The sequence below is a fragment of the Hoplias malabaricus genome, chromosome 9 (genome assembly GCF_029633855.1).
Source record: "Hoplias malabaricus isolate fHopMal1 chromosome 9, fHopMal1.hap1, whole genome shotgun sequence".
Taxonomy (NCBI): domain Eukaryota; kingdom Metazoa; phylum Chordata; class Actinopteri; order Characiformes; family Erythrinidae; genus Hoplias; species Hoplias malabaricus.
The window spans coordinates 24,132,854-24,150,244 of record NC_089808.1 but is presented as its reverse complement, the minus strand read 5'-3'; the positions used below and the strand labels follow the sequence as shown (position 1 = coordinate 24,150,244).

Here is a 17,391-nt window from a genome sequence, read left to right as displayed (position 1 = left end):
CCACCCCCCCACCCAAAAAAAAAGACAATAAGAGAATTTATAAGTAATATCAGTTTATAGATTTATTACATTTGGACACAATGTTGGCCTAATTTCATCAATTTGTGGCCTAGTTTAAAGCACAATATGAGCTGAAAATATTTGTCCTTTTGCGGGGCTGTCACTCTATTTCTTTCAATGAACCTTGTATAATGAAAACTAAATAAATTCTTAATCATTTTAATAGATTCACCCTCATAACTCCAAATGTAATAGACCAAACTTGTCTGAAAAGACCACCCATGTTTGTGGTTAGGGGACCGCGGGTTAAGTACATTTTTTAAGGTGAACCATTCCTTTAACGCAATGCATTGAATGTACAATGCCTAGCATCCAAAAAAGCAAATGATCCACATATCGACTTGGTACTGAGTTTAAGGTTTAAACAGCACTGCAGCCACAAAGCATGGTAAACAGACACAACCAATTTCTTAAACTCCAAACTACTTGAGAATCAATAAATGCCTAAAATATGCCATAGTTTCATCGTTTCTTTAGTTCTGGAAAAATGTCTCTTCAAATGCATAATAAATAATATGTTAAATTATGCGACAAGTTACAATAATCATGAGACGATTAACAAAGCAGTTATAAATCCAACTGAAATAAAGTGCCATAATGAATTTAAAGACTATAAGTGATAATGAAAAATAAAAGAACATCATCTTAATAATGATAATACATAGAAGCTCTTTATCCATTCAGATATACATATAACAATTCTTATGTTACAATTATACATGGTATTCTTCAATATTGCTACAGGAAAATGTAGAAAAAAATCCACTTTGTGGAAAACCTAAATGGAACAGTTTTATACAGTGAAAGGTTAAGGAATGCAGCTTCCTTTTTTTCAAATGTGTTCAGTCAAAGTATTTTCGAGAAGAGTGTTAAGAAAAAGCACATAGGCATTGCTCTTGAAAAGTGAATTGTACCAGCAGCACAATATCTAATGATGTTGCATCACGTCGATCTCGCCAACATCATCAGATTAACTCTCTAACCTCCGTCATCCAAAGTAATACAAAATAAATCGCCTATTGCTAGCAGTCAGAGGCTGTGGCTACAGTGGGTCTTAGGCTTCTCTTACATCCTCCTTTTTTTGTTAGAAAAAAAAAAAAAAAAGTACTCATCCTTTCGGTTCCTGTTTTTTTGTAGCGGGATTTGGCTAATTCTACATTACAGTTCACATTTCAGAGGCCACAAATCATTTCATTAAATTCTATCCAAGTTTTTAACAGATATATTCCACACCTTCAGTCTTCTTTCTCAGAGTAACATATTGAACAATGATGACACCTGAGCTCTGGATTCAGTCCAGTGATCAGCTCAAACTATATTGACTGGAAATGACATAAATGTCTTTTGACGTTGCTCCAGTCCTGAATTTCAACAGAGAGTTCCCTTAAATCCAGCCTAAATCTGACCACTGTAATTGCCAAATTCTTGCCGTTAAGGCACCCATATCTTTGGGTACTCCTGTCTAAAGGAAACCAATAGTACGTCTACAAAATGACATAAATGAAGTAATCCATCAGCATGAATGTTTAACTATTTCAATAAAGTAATAAAAACTCTTCCAACCATAATTACCACCCTTCATATCACCATCACAACTTATTCCAAGCCCTAAGCCACTTTTCAAGGGAGTCACATTATTGACATTCTTGGGAGGAGAATAGGAAAAAAATAATACACTGTAGAAATGATTACAAATGAGGCCTCACCATTTCTGTTATTCTTGTTGAATAGCAAACCCTGGTTTTAACAGTGTATGATATCACTGAGTGTGTACACTGTGTATATGCTTGATTCAGGGGCAGAGACGATGTGCATTAAACTAAAAAATAAATAAATAAATAAATTAAAAAAACTCTGCCTTCTTGCATATTGCATTTGTCCTGAAATTTACTGCATACAAATACAATATCAGCTACTACACACATACACACACTGATGCTATTCTGTACACCGAAGGAAAACTATCAATTTTTTCTGTATTTCAAGAATTAAAAACATGTTTAAAAGTTTCTTCAGTGGAAAACTGAAAGCGTCCTTGATCCCCCCACCACCACAGTCAATTCCAGAAGCTTTTGTTTTGGCTGTCGCTGAGGCAGCAGTGTCAGTTGTCTGCTAAATATTTACCTGGAATGTAGGGAAGAAAAAAATGAAAAACAAATGTTAGAAGACAGTAGACAAAATAACAACGAAGAACAGAGTAACTGTCCCTGAGCAGCCACAACTAAACTAATTGTTTTTTGTTAAATTAACAGATGTGGTTCTCAATCCATGGTTGGTTTTGAGATACCCTACTGCATAATGCTGACATGCAGATTGTACAGCAAAAAAAGGAGTGTGTAATATGCAGTTTCCACTGTACTTTAAAAATGTGTGGATAGAGCTAGGGAGAAATAATCTTTTCTCAACACAAATCATTACAAGCCAGGTTTCCATCCAAACATTTAGCAAATGATATGCGCAATAAAGTAACATCCGCAGAAAAAAAAGGCAAAATGAATCCTGTTTCCACCTGTCACACGTACAAATGATGTACGCTGCTGTGTTCAAGAGAGACATCAAAATGAGGGACAAATGATGGAGGTATTTGAGTAGGTATTTCCCAAGATCAGAATCATTAGAACTTGTTCTTAATGGTTTTGACAGGAAAGTAAATAGGTGCTGTGTCGTCTCTGACTTTTGTGCAATGCTGTACGTGTGTACAATCATCCACACATGCACTAAAATAAGAAGCTCAGTTGGCGCTGATATGAACACAGAGTGGTTCTAAAGTGTTGAAAGGAAAGAAGATGAAGGAGATTCAGGGGGACTCCCATAAAAGCCCACGGTCATACTATCCCAGGTCCTGGCACGTGCTGTGCCGTATGTGTGGTAGGTATAAACCAGGTGAGGGAACTGGGCGTGTAACCAGAAAGGTTGTCGGTTGAAACCCCTGAAGTGCCCTTGAGCAAGGCACTTAACCCCCAACTGCTTCCCATGCGCTGGGCATGTGTGCTCACTGCTCCCTAGTGTTCACTAGTGTGTGTGTGTAAATATGTGTTTAAGTGCACGGATTGGGTTAAACACAGAGAACAGTGGCCAATAAAGTGATTCTAGTTCTAATCTAACTTTTCAGGTTTTGTCAGGTTTCTTTGCACATTTTCATAATTCACAAAAACTCAGTGGAGGGAAAATCCACTACAGTCAGACTTTTATAGGCTCTGGATTTTCCTCACAAATAGAATCTATTTTTTGTTTTTTAGTCAAATTTAGCTTAATGTTTAATAGGGCTGACAAATTCTGTGTCATGCAAATATCTGTAATATATAAAACCATGATTCCTAGGACTTTGTTATATGTTAAACACATCTATCAGACATACCTGCGGAAAACCTCTTCTTGACCAAAGACAGTCTATAACCAGCTCCCACCAACTGGAAGTCACATCCGGAGAGAGTGGAGCCCTCACTGGTGAACTGCACTGCCAGCTGAGAGGGAGTACTTGGACCTTCAGAGAGCTGGAAACGACCCAGCAGAGCCCCTACTCCTAAGAACACACACATACATTTACATTATGGCATGTGACAGAAATTTTCATGCACTTAAGTGTACAACCATAGTTTTAGGAGTCTTGCCCAAGAACTGTGGTGTAGTGTGGTGTTCCTGCCCAAGCTGGGAACAGAACCATAATTTGCTATGTGGATTGTAGCAACATAACTCACTATTCTAGAATTACACTATAAAGACCACATATATTTACATATTATGTGGCTTTTACCTAAATTCTCCATTACTGCTGCCATCTGCTGGATGGGATCCTGAATACATCGACACTGCACAAAGGAGGCGAGAAGCTCCTTATTCTATAAAATATACCTAATGTCATTATCATTGTAGTAAAGTTACCTCCGTTTTCAGATTTCTGGGAGAGTTCTGCTATCTTCCACAGTATCTTCTGTGTTTCTGGGTTCCTTTAATTACCAAGCAAACAAAAAAGGTCAACAACAAAGACAGTACTGAGTTTATAGTTTCACATTTTCCTGTTCCTCTGAAAAGGACATGGCTCCTTCTGCACCATGTTTATTGATTACATTACAGACTGGTAAATAAATAAATAAAATATAATAATGTTTTAATGTCATAGCTTTTATAAACAGTTAATATCTGGTAAATGTTTTCTCTGATTTTCCGCTGGTGATGGATTAACAATGAATGGCAGGTTCTCACCAGGTGGCAGGAGGCAGCATGGCCAGGACTTTTGTCACTCCTCCATCCACTGGCACCATGAACTGAATGTTGTTGAGGGGGACAGGGCTGGGCATGGCCTCTGTGTTGTATTTGTAGTCGATCCTGAGGTCTGTGCTGTTAGCGTCTCTGCGCCAGCTCACTGCCAGGTTCAGAGGAGTGGACTGGATGCCCTGTGCCGAAACCTGTCGAGTCGTTTATAACACAGAAAATTGCACATAATATTTTTTTTTATTGTTTTATTTGTAACACACCTTACATTTGAAACAAATCTCAAAGTGCTACAAGTTAAAACATTTGTAGGAGAGAAATGAAAACAATGAATGAATAGAAATGTTTTGAGTCTGTTTTTAGACTCTCACTCGTCTGTGGTGCCCTCAGAGTGTCAGGGAGTGAATTCCAGGTTCAGAACAGAATCACTAGGTGTCACTATACAAGTTGTTTTTACAAATTATTTGTTTTATAAAATATTTTACAGAATATTCAATTTATATTCAATATTTTACAGTGTATTAAAAGAGCTGGAGGGAATTTGAGTGGAAGTCTGTAACTAGACTTTTTAATTACACCAAAGCAAAAAACTAGGGAAAACCAAAGATGTAGGAGACTATGTGGGTTTCAAGGGACTTGCAATTGGCATATATTTTGGGAGTGCTTGGAACTAAAACAGTTTTGGACAGATTGGCATAAAACACTTGAAAAGATATTTAATTTAGAATTACCTTTGGGTTTTGATACGCTGTTTTTAAGGAGATAAGCCCTATTATAACAGGTTTGGATCAATATTTGTGGGGCATTTTATTAACCGCAAGTAAAAAAATATTTTAAATTAAAAATAGTCATAACAAGGAGGTGGCTGACTCCTGATCCCCCTGTAATAGATGACTGGGCAAATCTGGTTAATGATATATATGTGAAAAAATGACATTCTTCCACTAAATATCCCTCACTCTTCCCTATTTCCATGTAAATAGTTAATTGTCTTATACTTGTTAAAGAAGGGAATAGACGTAAGGAATAAAACATATGTATCGATATATCATTGAAATGAACACGTGAAATTGAGTTGCGTTAGTGTACACTTCTGTATGTATTCACTGGAAAAATATAAAATAAATAAATAAATAAATAAAATAAAGGTCCACCTGGTATTTCAGCATGTCCACGTTGTAGTAAGTGGCCTGAGGTCGCTGGTCAGCCACTTTCTTCAGATGGGTCATCAGGTTGGGCATGTTTACCCAGAATTCCTTACAGTCCGAGACGGTTGGCATGGTGTCACTGCACGTAAGACACAGCACATTTCACTGGGAATGACCTGCAAGTGGAAACCTCATGCCGTGCCCAGCATTACAATGACACTGAGGTCTATTCTTTGCAAATTCCTAAGGAGAAATATTCTCTAAACCCAGACATATAAATTCTTTGATTGAACCGAGTAATGTAAATGTAAAACATATTTAAGAGCTGAAAAAAAAAACAGCTTTAGCCCTACATGCTTCTGACTGTATGCCCTATTTGTGTGTAAGGAGCATTAATGGCAGTGCTGAGGTTGTTTTTACCAGCAGAGGAGCTGGGGGTTGGGGAGGACCTGCTCCAGCTGGCTGTAGCGGCTGATGGTGAAGGTCAGGACCGGTGGAGTGGGGTGGTTTGAGAAGTGCCTGGTTATTCCTGCTGGGAATGACAACACCATCTCTCCAGTTATCTTCACCACACACCTACAGCAAAGAGAGAAAAGCACAAATTACTAAAAACAATTAAACTTTTCAGTTTAATCAATGACATACATTTTACATGGGTGATGCTTTTGAATCCACAGTAAAATCATTTGAATTATAAAATCATTATGTAATATGCTTTTAGTATGACATGTACATATGTGCACTCTCATTACATTAATTCCTGCTCATATAATACTCATTTTTAATAAACTTGAATCCTTGTTGTGGCTGGGGTTTTACTGTATAACATTCTACGTACTTGCTGGGGTCAGCTCCTTTGAAGTAGGCGCTAATGGTCTCTGTGAAGGCAGCCGCAACAGGCAGCGTGTCCTGTGGGCCCATGGTGAGTGGACTCGGCCCTCTGGAACAAGCTAAAAACCACAAAACGGGACAAACACCACCACTCATCATATATTCAGACCCAACAGTCTAAATAAATCCAAATCCTTGTTAACAAGAGCTATATTACAAAAAAGACAATTAAAATAAAGTCTTCATCATTTTCTGTAAATGCCTAATCTTTAAGTATCATCGTCTACAGCCTACCCAGAATCACTGGGCACAAGGCAGTAACACATCCTGGACAGGACACCAGTCCATCACTGGGCAATACATTCTCATAAAAGAGTATAAAACACTTCAGGTTTTTACAGATATCCTTTGCTTTTGTGAGGGTGAAGACACTAGCTAATACGGCCAAGAGAAGGCAACCGACATAAGCTCCCCTCACATATGAACTTCTGAGAATCTCTAGAACAACTCCGGAGTATCAGGTCCGGAGATGTCCCGGAACACTCCTTTTCCCATATGTAGTGCACAGTGGGAGATTTTCAGTGTCTCACAGCAGAAAATGTTCTGCGTGCTTTAGGCATGGGGCAGCTCCTGTCCAGGAGATACAGTGAATTCTCTGGGACATTAGCAACTGTGTTCACACATGCACTGACTCATAGATTTTACTAAGGCGCTAGGAGGGTAAAGTCTGCATAAAAATCTAGGACAAAGGTTGCGGGTGGGTTCTGTGGGTTTGTTTGGAAACATTAAAATATGCTAAATATATAAAACAAAACTAAACATTTTATATATTCCAATTCCAATGTCTGAATTTTCTTAAATAGGTTTATGCTAAAAGTACATTGCTTTTTAAAGAGGTATAACTGCATTACAATGGTATTTTATTATTATTATTATATCAGTGGCATAAAATGGTGCTAAATTTACAACAATATTGTTTATCTCAATTATTTCTGAGACGATATATATAGGATATAGAGAAAATCGAAATTGTGACAAGCCTACTCACAGCATGGAGCTTGATAACGTCTCTGCAACTGGTGGACTAAACATGTTGACTTAGGCAGCTTACCTGAGACGGAGAGGTTGAGCTCTCGGCCAAGTGTAGGCGTGGAGGCGGCACTGAGGGAGGTCACAGAGGAGATGGAGGATGTGCTTTCTGCTCTGGCCAGAGGAGCGAAGGGTGGGGGACTCCATGAATGGATGGGGGGACTGAAGGACCGAGCCTGTGAGCCGACAGCACACAAGAAAACAAGGGTTACATCCTGCTTTAGTGCATATAGCATCATCACTGTCCAATGAAAAACATTCATCTCCAAAATGGCAACTTTACAGGAAAAGGAAAAGCCTTTTAAAATTCAAAGGAAGTCAATGTAAAAAGATTTTATTCCAAGTAATTTGAGAATTTATATCGGTCCATTCATCATCAAATTTTGACAATGTGAAGGACAGCTTTTGCGTTCAAATGATGTAGTAACCTAAAAAAGACAAAAATCTATGTGTTTCTGATTGGACAGTGACAATATACTGTTTACAATTCTAGATTGGGAAAACACAGGTGTGGTTATTGTACCAGTTCTCCCACGTTTGTTTTTCCAGGCAGGAGTTTGGGGCGTGAGGATGGTCGAGGGGGCAGCGGAGGTATGGGACTTCCTGCTGAGTGAGGGGTTCCAGGACGTGCAGGAGAGGAAGGACCTGAGGAGAGCATAAAACCATCATTATCACCCTAAAATTATCTACAAGCAATGCAACACTAATAAACTCCTGTACTGTGCATACAATAAAAACTGACCACTGCCAGGTCCTGGAGATGCCACCACACTCCTGTAGGTTGGAGGTGGCAGTGGAGGTGGTGTTCCTCTCATTCCTCCGGGGCTGAAATCTTTGGGTGAACCAGAGTACGTATAAGATAGGAGCTCCTCTCTGAGGCCTACAGGGTCAGGGGTCCGCCTTGGATCGTCTCTGAGAACCAGAGGGGGAGGGACAGGGCCGTGTGTGGATCTCTCAGCCGGGAGGGGAGGGAGTGGGGTGCTGGGGGAGATCCCTGGCTCCAGGAGCTGGAAGGTGGAAGGCAAAGGAGGCGCTGGTTCCTCTGGAGCTAAGGGTGAGTCTGGAGGTGGAGATATAGAGGGAGGAGGAGGTGGAGGTGAGTCTGGGGGAGGGATTGGGTGCAACAGGGGAGGAGCCGAGTCTGGAGGAGGCAAATTGAGGGGTGATGTGGGGGGAGAGTCCGCAGGGGAAGATGAGAGAGGTGGGGAAGGTGCAGGTTCATCAGGAGGTGGAGGTCTGGAAGGAGATCCATCACTAAAGCAGACCCAGCTGGTCTGTACAATCTCTGTTCCGGATTTGGGAGTCTCAGCAGGGCCAAAGACATTGTCCAGGTCGGGCATGGCGGGACTCCCTGTTGTGTCCGATAGCAGAACGTCCCGATACAAAGAAGATGATCCCTCTCCTCTCACACTAGGTACGACACTGTAGTAACCTGCCCAAAGAAATTTAAATACAGCACAGATTAATTCTTAAGCATAGAGAGACGTGCTGACTGAATAGATCGCTGTAGTTCGAGCATCAAATGGCGAACCTCAGTCTGGACCTGGACAGAGTGACTGTGCTCTTTGTAATAATTGAATGAGAATAAATAAAGTCATGAGATGTTATTTTTCATTAGATGGAGGAAGGGAAGTGAGAGTGAGGACAGCTTGGTCTGTGCTCATGAAATCCACAAAACTTACCAGAGGATTCCGAAGTGGACCTGAATCCACGTGGAGTGGCAGGAATGTTTTTCGGAGGAAGAGGAGGCGGAGCTGTGGGGGAAGATCAGCGATCAGAAAAAAATGGCAGCCTTTGTAACCTGGAGAACAGCTCTGCGGGAGTGATGCTCAATCAGTGTTACTTTACCTCCTGTGGGGAAATGTCTGTTCAGAGGGGAGGTGGCCTGCGGCGTTGACTGACACCAGAGCTCCGGCTCCACGATGAAGACTAAACACAGGGAGAGGGGGTTCTCAGTGTAAGAAATATCAGAACTGGGTTCAGCAGGATCATTCACAGAGTGAGTGCTAATGACCGAAGGGAAATAACCCAGTGATACTAATTTTTGGAGAGTTCCAGCGAGAGGGAACATAGATCTCCAAAAACAGTTTTATGGGGGAAACATGTTCTAAGATTTCATGATCATCATCTTGACGAGCTTATGTGCAATAGTCACATAACAGGACATTCAGTGTTGTGTTTTTTTGGCAAATTTCTGTCAACTTCTCTGGAAAGTGCAGCCTTTAGATGCCATAGATGTTTTTGTTTAATGTCATCAGACCAAGTAGAAACAGAGATAGAAATAATTATTTTTAAGTGTGTAAGACGACATTGTGGATGGGGCTGGCTTTGCATTAATTTGAATATGTATGTCTTTTTTTTTGTCTTACTGATATATAGAAATGGACTCTGTAGACTCTGTTCTACAGCCTGAATGGAGCAGATGAGTGAAAGAGGGAGCAGAGTGTAAGTGAGAGAGATGCCCAAAAGGTCTGACTGTGTAAACACACCTGCTTTTTAATTTAAATTACTGAATACAGCTTCATTTACAACATTTTACTGCTTGGTTTAAAAGGGAAATTCGCACTGTTCTCCTTTCCCATGACATATCTACCAGAGCAAGATAACTGCCTAATACAATTTATTTTACTCAAATCTCAGATACACTGAGTGTGTTGCTAGTTGTGGCGAGTGACATTTTTTTAATATTGTAATGTATTTAGCAGACAAAATTATTGCAATATAATTTTCCAGTGTTGTGCAGTGTTGTGAAACAAGGTGCTTCTTGAAACGACATTAACTTCAGCTTACATTCTACTGGTTTTCAGTGTGATTGTAAATTAAAACTGTTAGCAAAAACTAACAACTAAATGATTAATGACATTATAGAGATTAGAAATTAGATCAAAATTCCCTTTTTAGATCAAAATTTCACTTTTATGTGTCTCACATCTTACCTTCGGAGTTCTGTGCTTCAAAGTTGGTCTCAAACGGAGGCCCAAAGAAAGCAGAGGCATTGTCCGACAACCTCTTACTGAAGAGCATGAAGGAAACAAAAACAAACCACGATTAAATTCAACCACAAACAACGCTTTCTAACTGAGGAGTCTGTAAATGTCCTGATCATGTGCAGACGCTAGTGGCAGGCTGACCTGGGTGTGTCTGGACCAGGCCCTGGGGTCGGAGTGGAACGTCGAGGTCTGGCGATCTCCTCGCCTGGGAGAGAAAAGTAAAAAAAAAAAAAGCATGCACTGTGAATATGGACAGGACACACTACATGTCCAAATGTCTGAACAGCTGCTCAACCAACATTCCCCTCTATGATAACGGTTGTTAATACGATGTTGGCAATCCCAACATGCAGAAACAGCCTCTACTCTCTGGGAAGGTCCTACACCAGATGTTGGAAACATCAGCCTCCAGCCATTGTTTAGCATTGTTTCTTGCTTTTCTATGGAGATCATAATGCATCCACATTAAAATAATGGTGTATTCATGCATCATAAGGGGTCTATAAACTTGTGGACATGAATAATGACTAACAGTACCTTCACATTAACCGTATATGTTATACAAGAACACTTACACGATGTGTTTCGTTTCAGCTGGCACTGTAAAGAGGAACAGAGGAGAAGGTGACAAACACATAAGGACAATAAAGAGTGTCAGACAGAGGAAGTGAAACCACACTTCAGCAGTTTTACTAGGCAAGTATTATAGATACGTTTACTCATGATTAAAATAAATCTCTCTCTGCATGGTACATGCAGCGCTTCATGCAGTGTTTCATGCAGGAGAGAGAATGAGAGACATGATCATTGTTCATTCTTGAAACATTCTTGCCTGTATTTGCAAACTTACCGGACTGCGCCTCTGTGGCCAGCGTAAGGGAAGAAAGAAGAGACCTGGTCAGAAAGTGAGTGATAAATCAGTCAAAACATAAATTAAACATGTGTATCAGTCATGGGTCAGGCTAAAAACCGCTGGACATCACTCACACTCATGGACAAAATAAACAAAGTATTAGCTTTTGTTTTCAGATAGGAGTGTGCAATGTGACAATATCTTAAACAGAAATCACAAAAGAGACATGCATTATGTATCTTATTCATCTCTATGCTGCACCCCGCCTTGCAATGGGGAATGCCCCCACTACTCGCTCACCTACCTAACTATATGTACAACAAGCCTATCCCTCAGTCTTATCCTGACCCTAACTCTAAAATGTTTTCAACTTATAATGATGTTATGGATGTTTTTTCGTCCCCGTAACGAAGATGAGTCCCCACAATGTGTGTATAAACATATTTTGGTTCCCACAGCGTGACATATATCAGGATCACACACACGCATGCTTTTCTATCAAACATGCCATGACAAACTAAAACAAACAAACAAAAAACCCAGCAGACACCTGAAACACAACACTGTCTCAGGACCACAAGACCACTGCACTTACCGGACTTCTCCTCTGTAGTGGGAGTGAAACAGAGAAAGCACAGGCAAAGACACCGTAAGGACGCAGTAACATGAGCACACTAATGTCCTTCTGAGCACTGGACACTCGTGTGAGAGGACATTTCATGCATGTTAACAAGGAGTATAAACTGACAGGAAAAACATTACTCTTTAAAAGACTAAAGCCTAATTCAAAGCTGGTGTAACATAAGGTCTTGAGCGGACAGAGCTCACTTCTTTAGACGGCGGTCTGGGGCAAAAACCACACAACTTGAGCAGTGAAAATGTTTAGGTATTTGTCGCTAGGGGGCGCTCAATCAAAATGGACATCAGCTACAAACATGGGGGACCAGAGCACCTGGAGGAAACCCACACAGGCACAGGGAGAACACACCACGCTCCTCGCAGTGACAAAAGGAGACCAAGGAATCCCTGTAAATATGTTTCCTCTGATACAGATAGTATTGCAGGTCACAAATATTGACCGATATTATTGTCCAACTGATTTATCGTGTAGGCCCTAAGAAGCAACCAGGGACTATTAAAGCAACAGTAGGTAAGATTTGGTATTTTTTGCTTCTGTGATCCCTCAACATTTGCAGTTTAATTCACATTTACAGCACTGTCCTGAAATCAAGGATAAAGGGGAGCAAGGGTGGTTTCCTACACTCCCCTAGAAGTTAAATAGTACAGTTTCTGCAGTGCTGAGCCCAGAGGCTTTATTCTCACTACTAGAGCTCACTGGAGCATCACAATGATTCTGAAGCTGTAATTTTAAGGTAAAAATACTACCTGGTGTTGCTGTAATACCAATAGTAAACCTACCAGTGGAGAAGGTGAGATGGCCAAGGTTCCCACAGAGGCCTTCAGCTCATCCATGGTAGGCACAGTGCCATTGTCCGGTGCCAGGGGCTTGATCTTGATCTTAAACTTCTTCCCCTGCTCATCCTCACCCTCCGACTCGCTGGACGAGTAGAAGGTTCTGGCTTTGGGGGGTGGTGAAGTTCTGTTAAGGAAAATTTTCCCAGAAATCTACCTTGGTTTCTGTTCCTTTAAAATTAAATCATGGAGGCTTTACAGGTTTCGCTCACTAGTTCTATCAAGTGTTTCAGAGAAGGGAAAAGATTGGAGTAAGAGGATCTCAACAACAGCAGTGTGAAAAGGAAGTTTCACAGCCAAGAAGAGCAGTGGGTGGTTGTTAACTGTGCTGTAGTGAGTGCAGTGAATCTAAGAGTACACTTCATAGCAACTGCCTTATACAGTGCATTTTACCTTGCATATAAAACACAGCAACATTATTTATTGTAGACACAGGTTATCTATCCATTTCAAAGCAAGTAATGACAACATCCACTGATTGTTTCTAATTATTGGAAAATAAATGAACAGTTGAATAAATATTTTTTATAAAGCTTTATGATGTGGAAACAAGCAAAGATCTGAGCGCAGTTGACGAATCTGCTTTAGTTCAGGAAATCAAGGCCCATGTAATTTTTTAGTTTCCCCTTTTGAAGATAATATTTTTTATAGGTAAAATAGGGCCTCTGTCACTGCTACTCTGTGCTCAGCACTAAGGAAACTGCATTATGTAACCTTTGGAGGTGGGTAGAACACTAAATCTACCCTTGAGATTTCAGGACAGTGCTGTAAATATGAATTACACTCTATAGCTATAGTTGGACACTAGGAAATTGTAAATGTTACAATTATTATTATTATTATTATTATTATTATTATTATTATTATCCATTTGTTTTACCAATATTATTCCTAAAATAGATGTTGATACTTTATTATTTACCGCAAATCAAGCACTTTTTCACGTTGTTAAACTGTCATGACCAACAATGAAATAATAAATACCAAAACACTGAATATTATGTGTGCTCAATTTATGATCAGATCTGACTGTTCACGACTAAGAAAATGAAGTCCAATGTGCACAGTTTAAAGGATATTTCCCCCTTGTTCTCCAGGTCTAATGCTGTATCCTTCAGCATCCACGTCAGGACAGTTCTGGAATAAAGGACAGTAAGTACTGCAGTGATATATTAAAATATGCTGTACCACATGCTGTAACATGAGATTAGCTGCTTACATATCGATCCCAGTCTATTTCGCCATAGAATCCATTTGGAGCTCCATTGGCCTTTTTCTGGAAAAGACATTGAATTCAGCGAATGGTTATGTAGCAACAACCTGAGATCAATATAGTTATTTATGGATAAAAATCAGTTGTTATTATTATTATTGTAATTATTATTATTATAGTCTTAAACAGGTCTAGTGTAAACGCACATTAAGGCTGTACGACACTTACTGATTTGTCTTTGTCTGGCGAGCCCCTGAAACAAAACCAAAAACCTCCTTCAGCTGATCACAAATGGACCCCTTGCGTATTTTCCACAGGAGAATTCAAATAGTTTCCCCATTGAAACTATACAGTGATGTGCAAGAGTCAAAGACCGTCAACGCCTTTATTATATCCTTTTTACAAATTCAGTTCTTCCAAAAGGCTTGCTTTCAGGTTTAAAACCTGCAGAAATATTTTTCCACACTTCCACCTAAGTTCATTCTTAGAGCTTGATTGCGTTTTCTGCTTTTCATGATCCAAGTAATCTCTCACTGAGTGCACAGGTCTGAGGACATCGTCAGACTCTACTTTTAATTGTCTTCTACTGATGCTTTTCACATCTCATCTTCTGAAATATGAGTAACCTGTTGGTAATAAATGTTTAAGCTAGAAAGAAATGAAGAGTGGCCTCTGAGCCTTGCACATTACTGTATGTCCCAACACTGGACCATGAACCACTACACCAAAGCAATTATGTTTTCAAAACTACTGAACTAAAGTTACTCACGCGGAATCAGCATCCTTCTCTTTCTTGCGTAACCCGAAGGCCTTTCGGGTTCGCTTTTTCAGTCCTGAGGAAAAGAGGGAGACACGGAAACTGATGTGAACATCCAGATCTAATAGAAGGGCCACAGAGGGATGGTTAACTGGGCTACAAAGCACTTTATATAGGAGATTCTTCACTGAATTAAATATTGGCTAAGTGTTGGCCTTCAGTGCTTGGTGATGCCACAACCATTCTTAGATGAGTGTCCAAGAAGGTCTCTCCCTATGGGTGGGTAGAATGGCCATCCCTCTGTCCTAGGGCTGGACGATATGGGGCAAAATTTTAATCATGATACACTTCGTAACTGGCGAGAACAAATGAGAAATGTGACATTAAATATTAACCTCTTGGCTTTGTCAATATTAATATTTTTGCAATGTGCAATGGACAGCACCCTGTAACGACCGTCAGTCAGTGACTGATGTTGTAAATAATGTATACTGAAATACTGAAAGTGTTTAAAAATCATAATTGTTATTGAAACATTTTATATTGTAATATTTATTGATATTGCTTTGTTGTCCAGCCCTGCCTCTGCCCCACCCCCCAATGTGATGCGGTTCAATGCAGGCAACAGGTGTGGCATTTATTCTCCTCCAAGCGTGTTCAGCTCCAATTACGTTTGAATAGAACCGCAGAGCTTCCCATGTCTCGGAAGAAGCATGTCCTAGTTAGTGGATGGAATTAGAAATGACTAAAAATACTGGGCAGAAAAATGGGTAAACAACCGGCCCACACACCCCCTCCAAAAGAAAGAGGCAAATATAGTCCCCTCATTCAGACCAGCATCAAGTCTTATTAAGTAATAAGGAGGACTTTTTGTTCACCTAATAATATTTTAGAGGGCGATGAAGACATTTTAACCCTCCTCATCCTCACACTGTTTGTCTTGGCTTTTCTTACCCTCATGTCCTGGCTTCATAACATAAAAGCCCCTCCAAACAAGACACAAGAATCCACAGCCTGAAGGGACTGGCACAGGAGCTTTGATGGGACTTAGAAAAGCTGGCTGGGGAAGTCTTGCTTATGAAGATTTAATACCTAGTCCTTATGTATACAGTCATAAATCTAGGCACCCAGGAAGACGCTTTGTTGACATTCTCGATGCACATAAACATGAGGAGTGTGGTGTGGGTTTCCTCCCAAAGTCAAAACACACTAATTGGTAGGTGGACTGGCTATTTGAAGTTGTCCACAGTTGCGGGTGTGTGAGTGAAAAAGCTTTGCCCGCACTGATTCCAGGTGGGTTTTGGGGCTCGTGTTGACACTGATTGGGAAGAGTGTAAAATATGGAGGGGTAACTTAACTATCAAATGTGCCCTGTGTAGAAGTTATGACACTGTTTATTGGTTGACAGGTTAAATTCAGCAAATTAATAGGAACTCTGCACTAAAATGTACAGGAAATTTGCATTTTTAAGAAGGGAAAAATACCAACTTGGTTTCCTACCATCCTCCAAAAGGTACATAGTGCAGTTCCTGACAGAGGCTCTATACTCCCTATTACAACTCAGTGGAGCGTCACGTTGATTTTGAAGCTGTCATTTATAGTATAAATAAATACCATCTAGTGTTCCTTTAATTCCCTCTATTTCAAGCTCAAATGGTCTCGTATAGGCCCAGGATCAGAAGAAAAAGAGATCCAAGGCCTGAGTGTGGAGAAACAAGCCTCTGGACCAGAAAACTGACAGAATTAAGGATGAATTAAGAATGAATAAAGGGCAAGGATCACATGAAATGCTCCAAGAAGGAGCTAATCTCTCAAACACAGAAAATAAAAGACCAAGCAATGCTCTCAAAGGGATCACAAACAGCCTCTCTCTCTGAGTGGGGAGGAAAGGGATGATATGAAGGTTAAATTCTGAGCATTTCTGTCGGTTTTTTACCTTCCATCATGGTTGCAGCTTCTCATTCCGCTGTGTTTCTGGAGAAAGCAGGAGATGGACGAAGAAGACAGTGACAGAGGTCGGGGAAAGGACGGTTCATAATCCCAAATGCGTGGCTTCCCCTCTTTCTCCCCTCTCCTCGGTGCTGAAAGAGAGATGCTGAGGACAGTGAGGGCGGGTTTAGAACATGTATTTTGCCGCTGGAGGAAACAACACACCCGGCTCCTAGATATGAGCCATATTTGACAGCGCAGTCTAGCGGTCGGTTAAAACAAGTGGCGAGTTGTTCATGAAAGAGTCAATTATTCAAATGAACCGACTCCAATGAATAGTCGGTTGAACCCATGACTGATTTAAACCTCAGACTGCACACACACACAACACACACACCATTAAAACAGGTGAATTGGTAAAACTGGAGTCGACTCTTCTTTAAAAAAAGACTCAAAGATGAGTCGGATACAATCTGAGATGAGTCCTGAGCGCAGCTAGAAGTGGACTCCAAAAGAGCCAACTCAAAGATTGACTTTCAGGGTTCGATTCCTAGAGTGTGTGTGTGTCAGAGGGAAATTATTTTCTGCTGTACTTTGTCTACTTATTTAAATTATGTTTAATTTCTTGTTCAATATTACTGAATGTCTGATATTATTCTTGCTATTATTAGTAGTAGTGGTATTTTGGAATTGTTCGGTTCATTAAAACAGGCTATTTCAATAAACAGTCTTATGTTTCCTCATCCATAACGGTCAAGTTTGTTATATATAAATAATAAAACTTTTTAACCAGAATTTTTAATACAGTTAACCTGGTGGGCGGGGCCACGCTGGCT

At 40.3% G+C, this 17,391-nt stretch overlaps 1 protein-coding gene across 1 annotated transcript; it reads right to left on the bottom strand.

Moving 5' to 3' along the window:
* Positions 1 to 81: 81 nt before the first annotated feature.
* sgip1b (SH3GL interacting endocytic adaptor 1b) lies at positions 82 to 16,748 on the bottom strand. The gene is made up of 23 exons (XM_066680745.1): positions 16,563 to 16,748; positions 14,639 to 14,702; positions 14,098 to 14,122; positions 13,876 to 13,932; positions 13,736 to 13,793; positions 12,603 to 12,775; positions 11,779 to 11,790; positions 11,181 to 11,192; positions 10,906 to 10,930; positions 10,472 to 10,535; positions 10,277 to 10,353; positions 9,189 to 9,269; positions 9,023 to 9,094; positions 8,083 to 8,772; positions 7,864 to 7,985; positions 7,363 to 7,516; positions 6,259 to 6,370; positions 5,841 to 5,996; positions 5,427 to 5,559; positions 4,264 to 4,466; positions 3,943 to 4,007; positions 3,419 to 3,583; positions 82 to 2,184 (listed from the first exon to the last, which is right to left on the bottom strand). Exons 1-23 carry the CDS (start codon positions 16,570 to 16,572, stop codon positions 2,162 to 2,164), a joined length of 2,553 nt encoding a protein of 850 aa, XP_066536842.1. The 5' UTR covers positions 16,573 to 16,748; the 3' UTR covers positions 82 to 2,161.
* Between the last annotated feature and the right edge of the window lie 643 nt (positions 16,749 to 17,391).

Coding starts and splice junctions, on each gene's coding strand:
- sgip1b (XM_066680745.1), bottom strand. Junction 14,123..14,638: donor GAGAAGGATGCTGATTCCGC/GTGAGTAACTTT, acceptor GTTTTGTTTCAG/GGGCTCGCCAGACAAAGACA. Junction 13,933..14,097: donor CGCCAGACAAAGACAAATCA/GTAAGTGTCGTA, acceptor TGTCTTTTCCAG/AAAAAGGCCAATGGAGCTCC.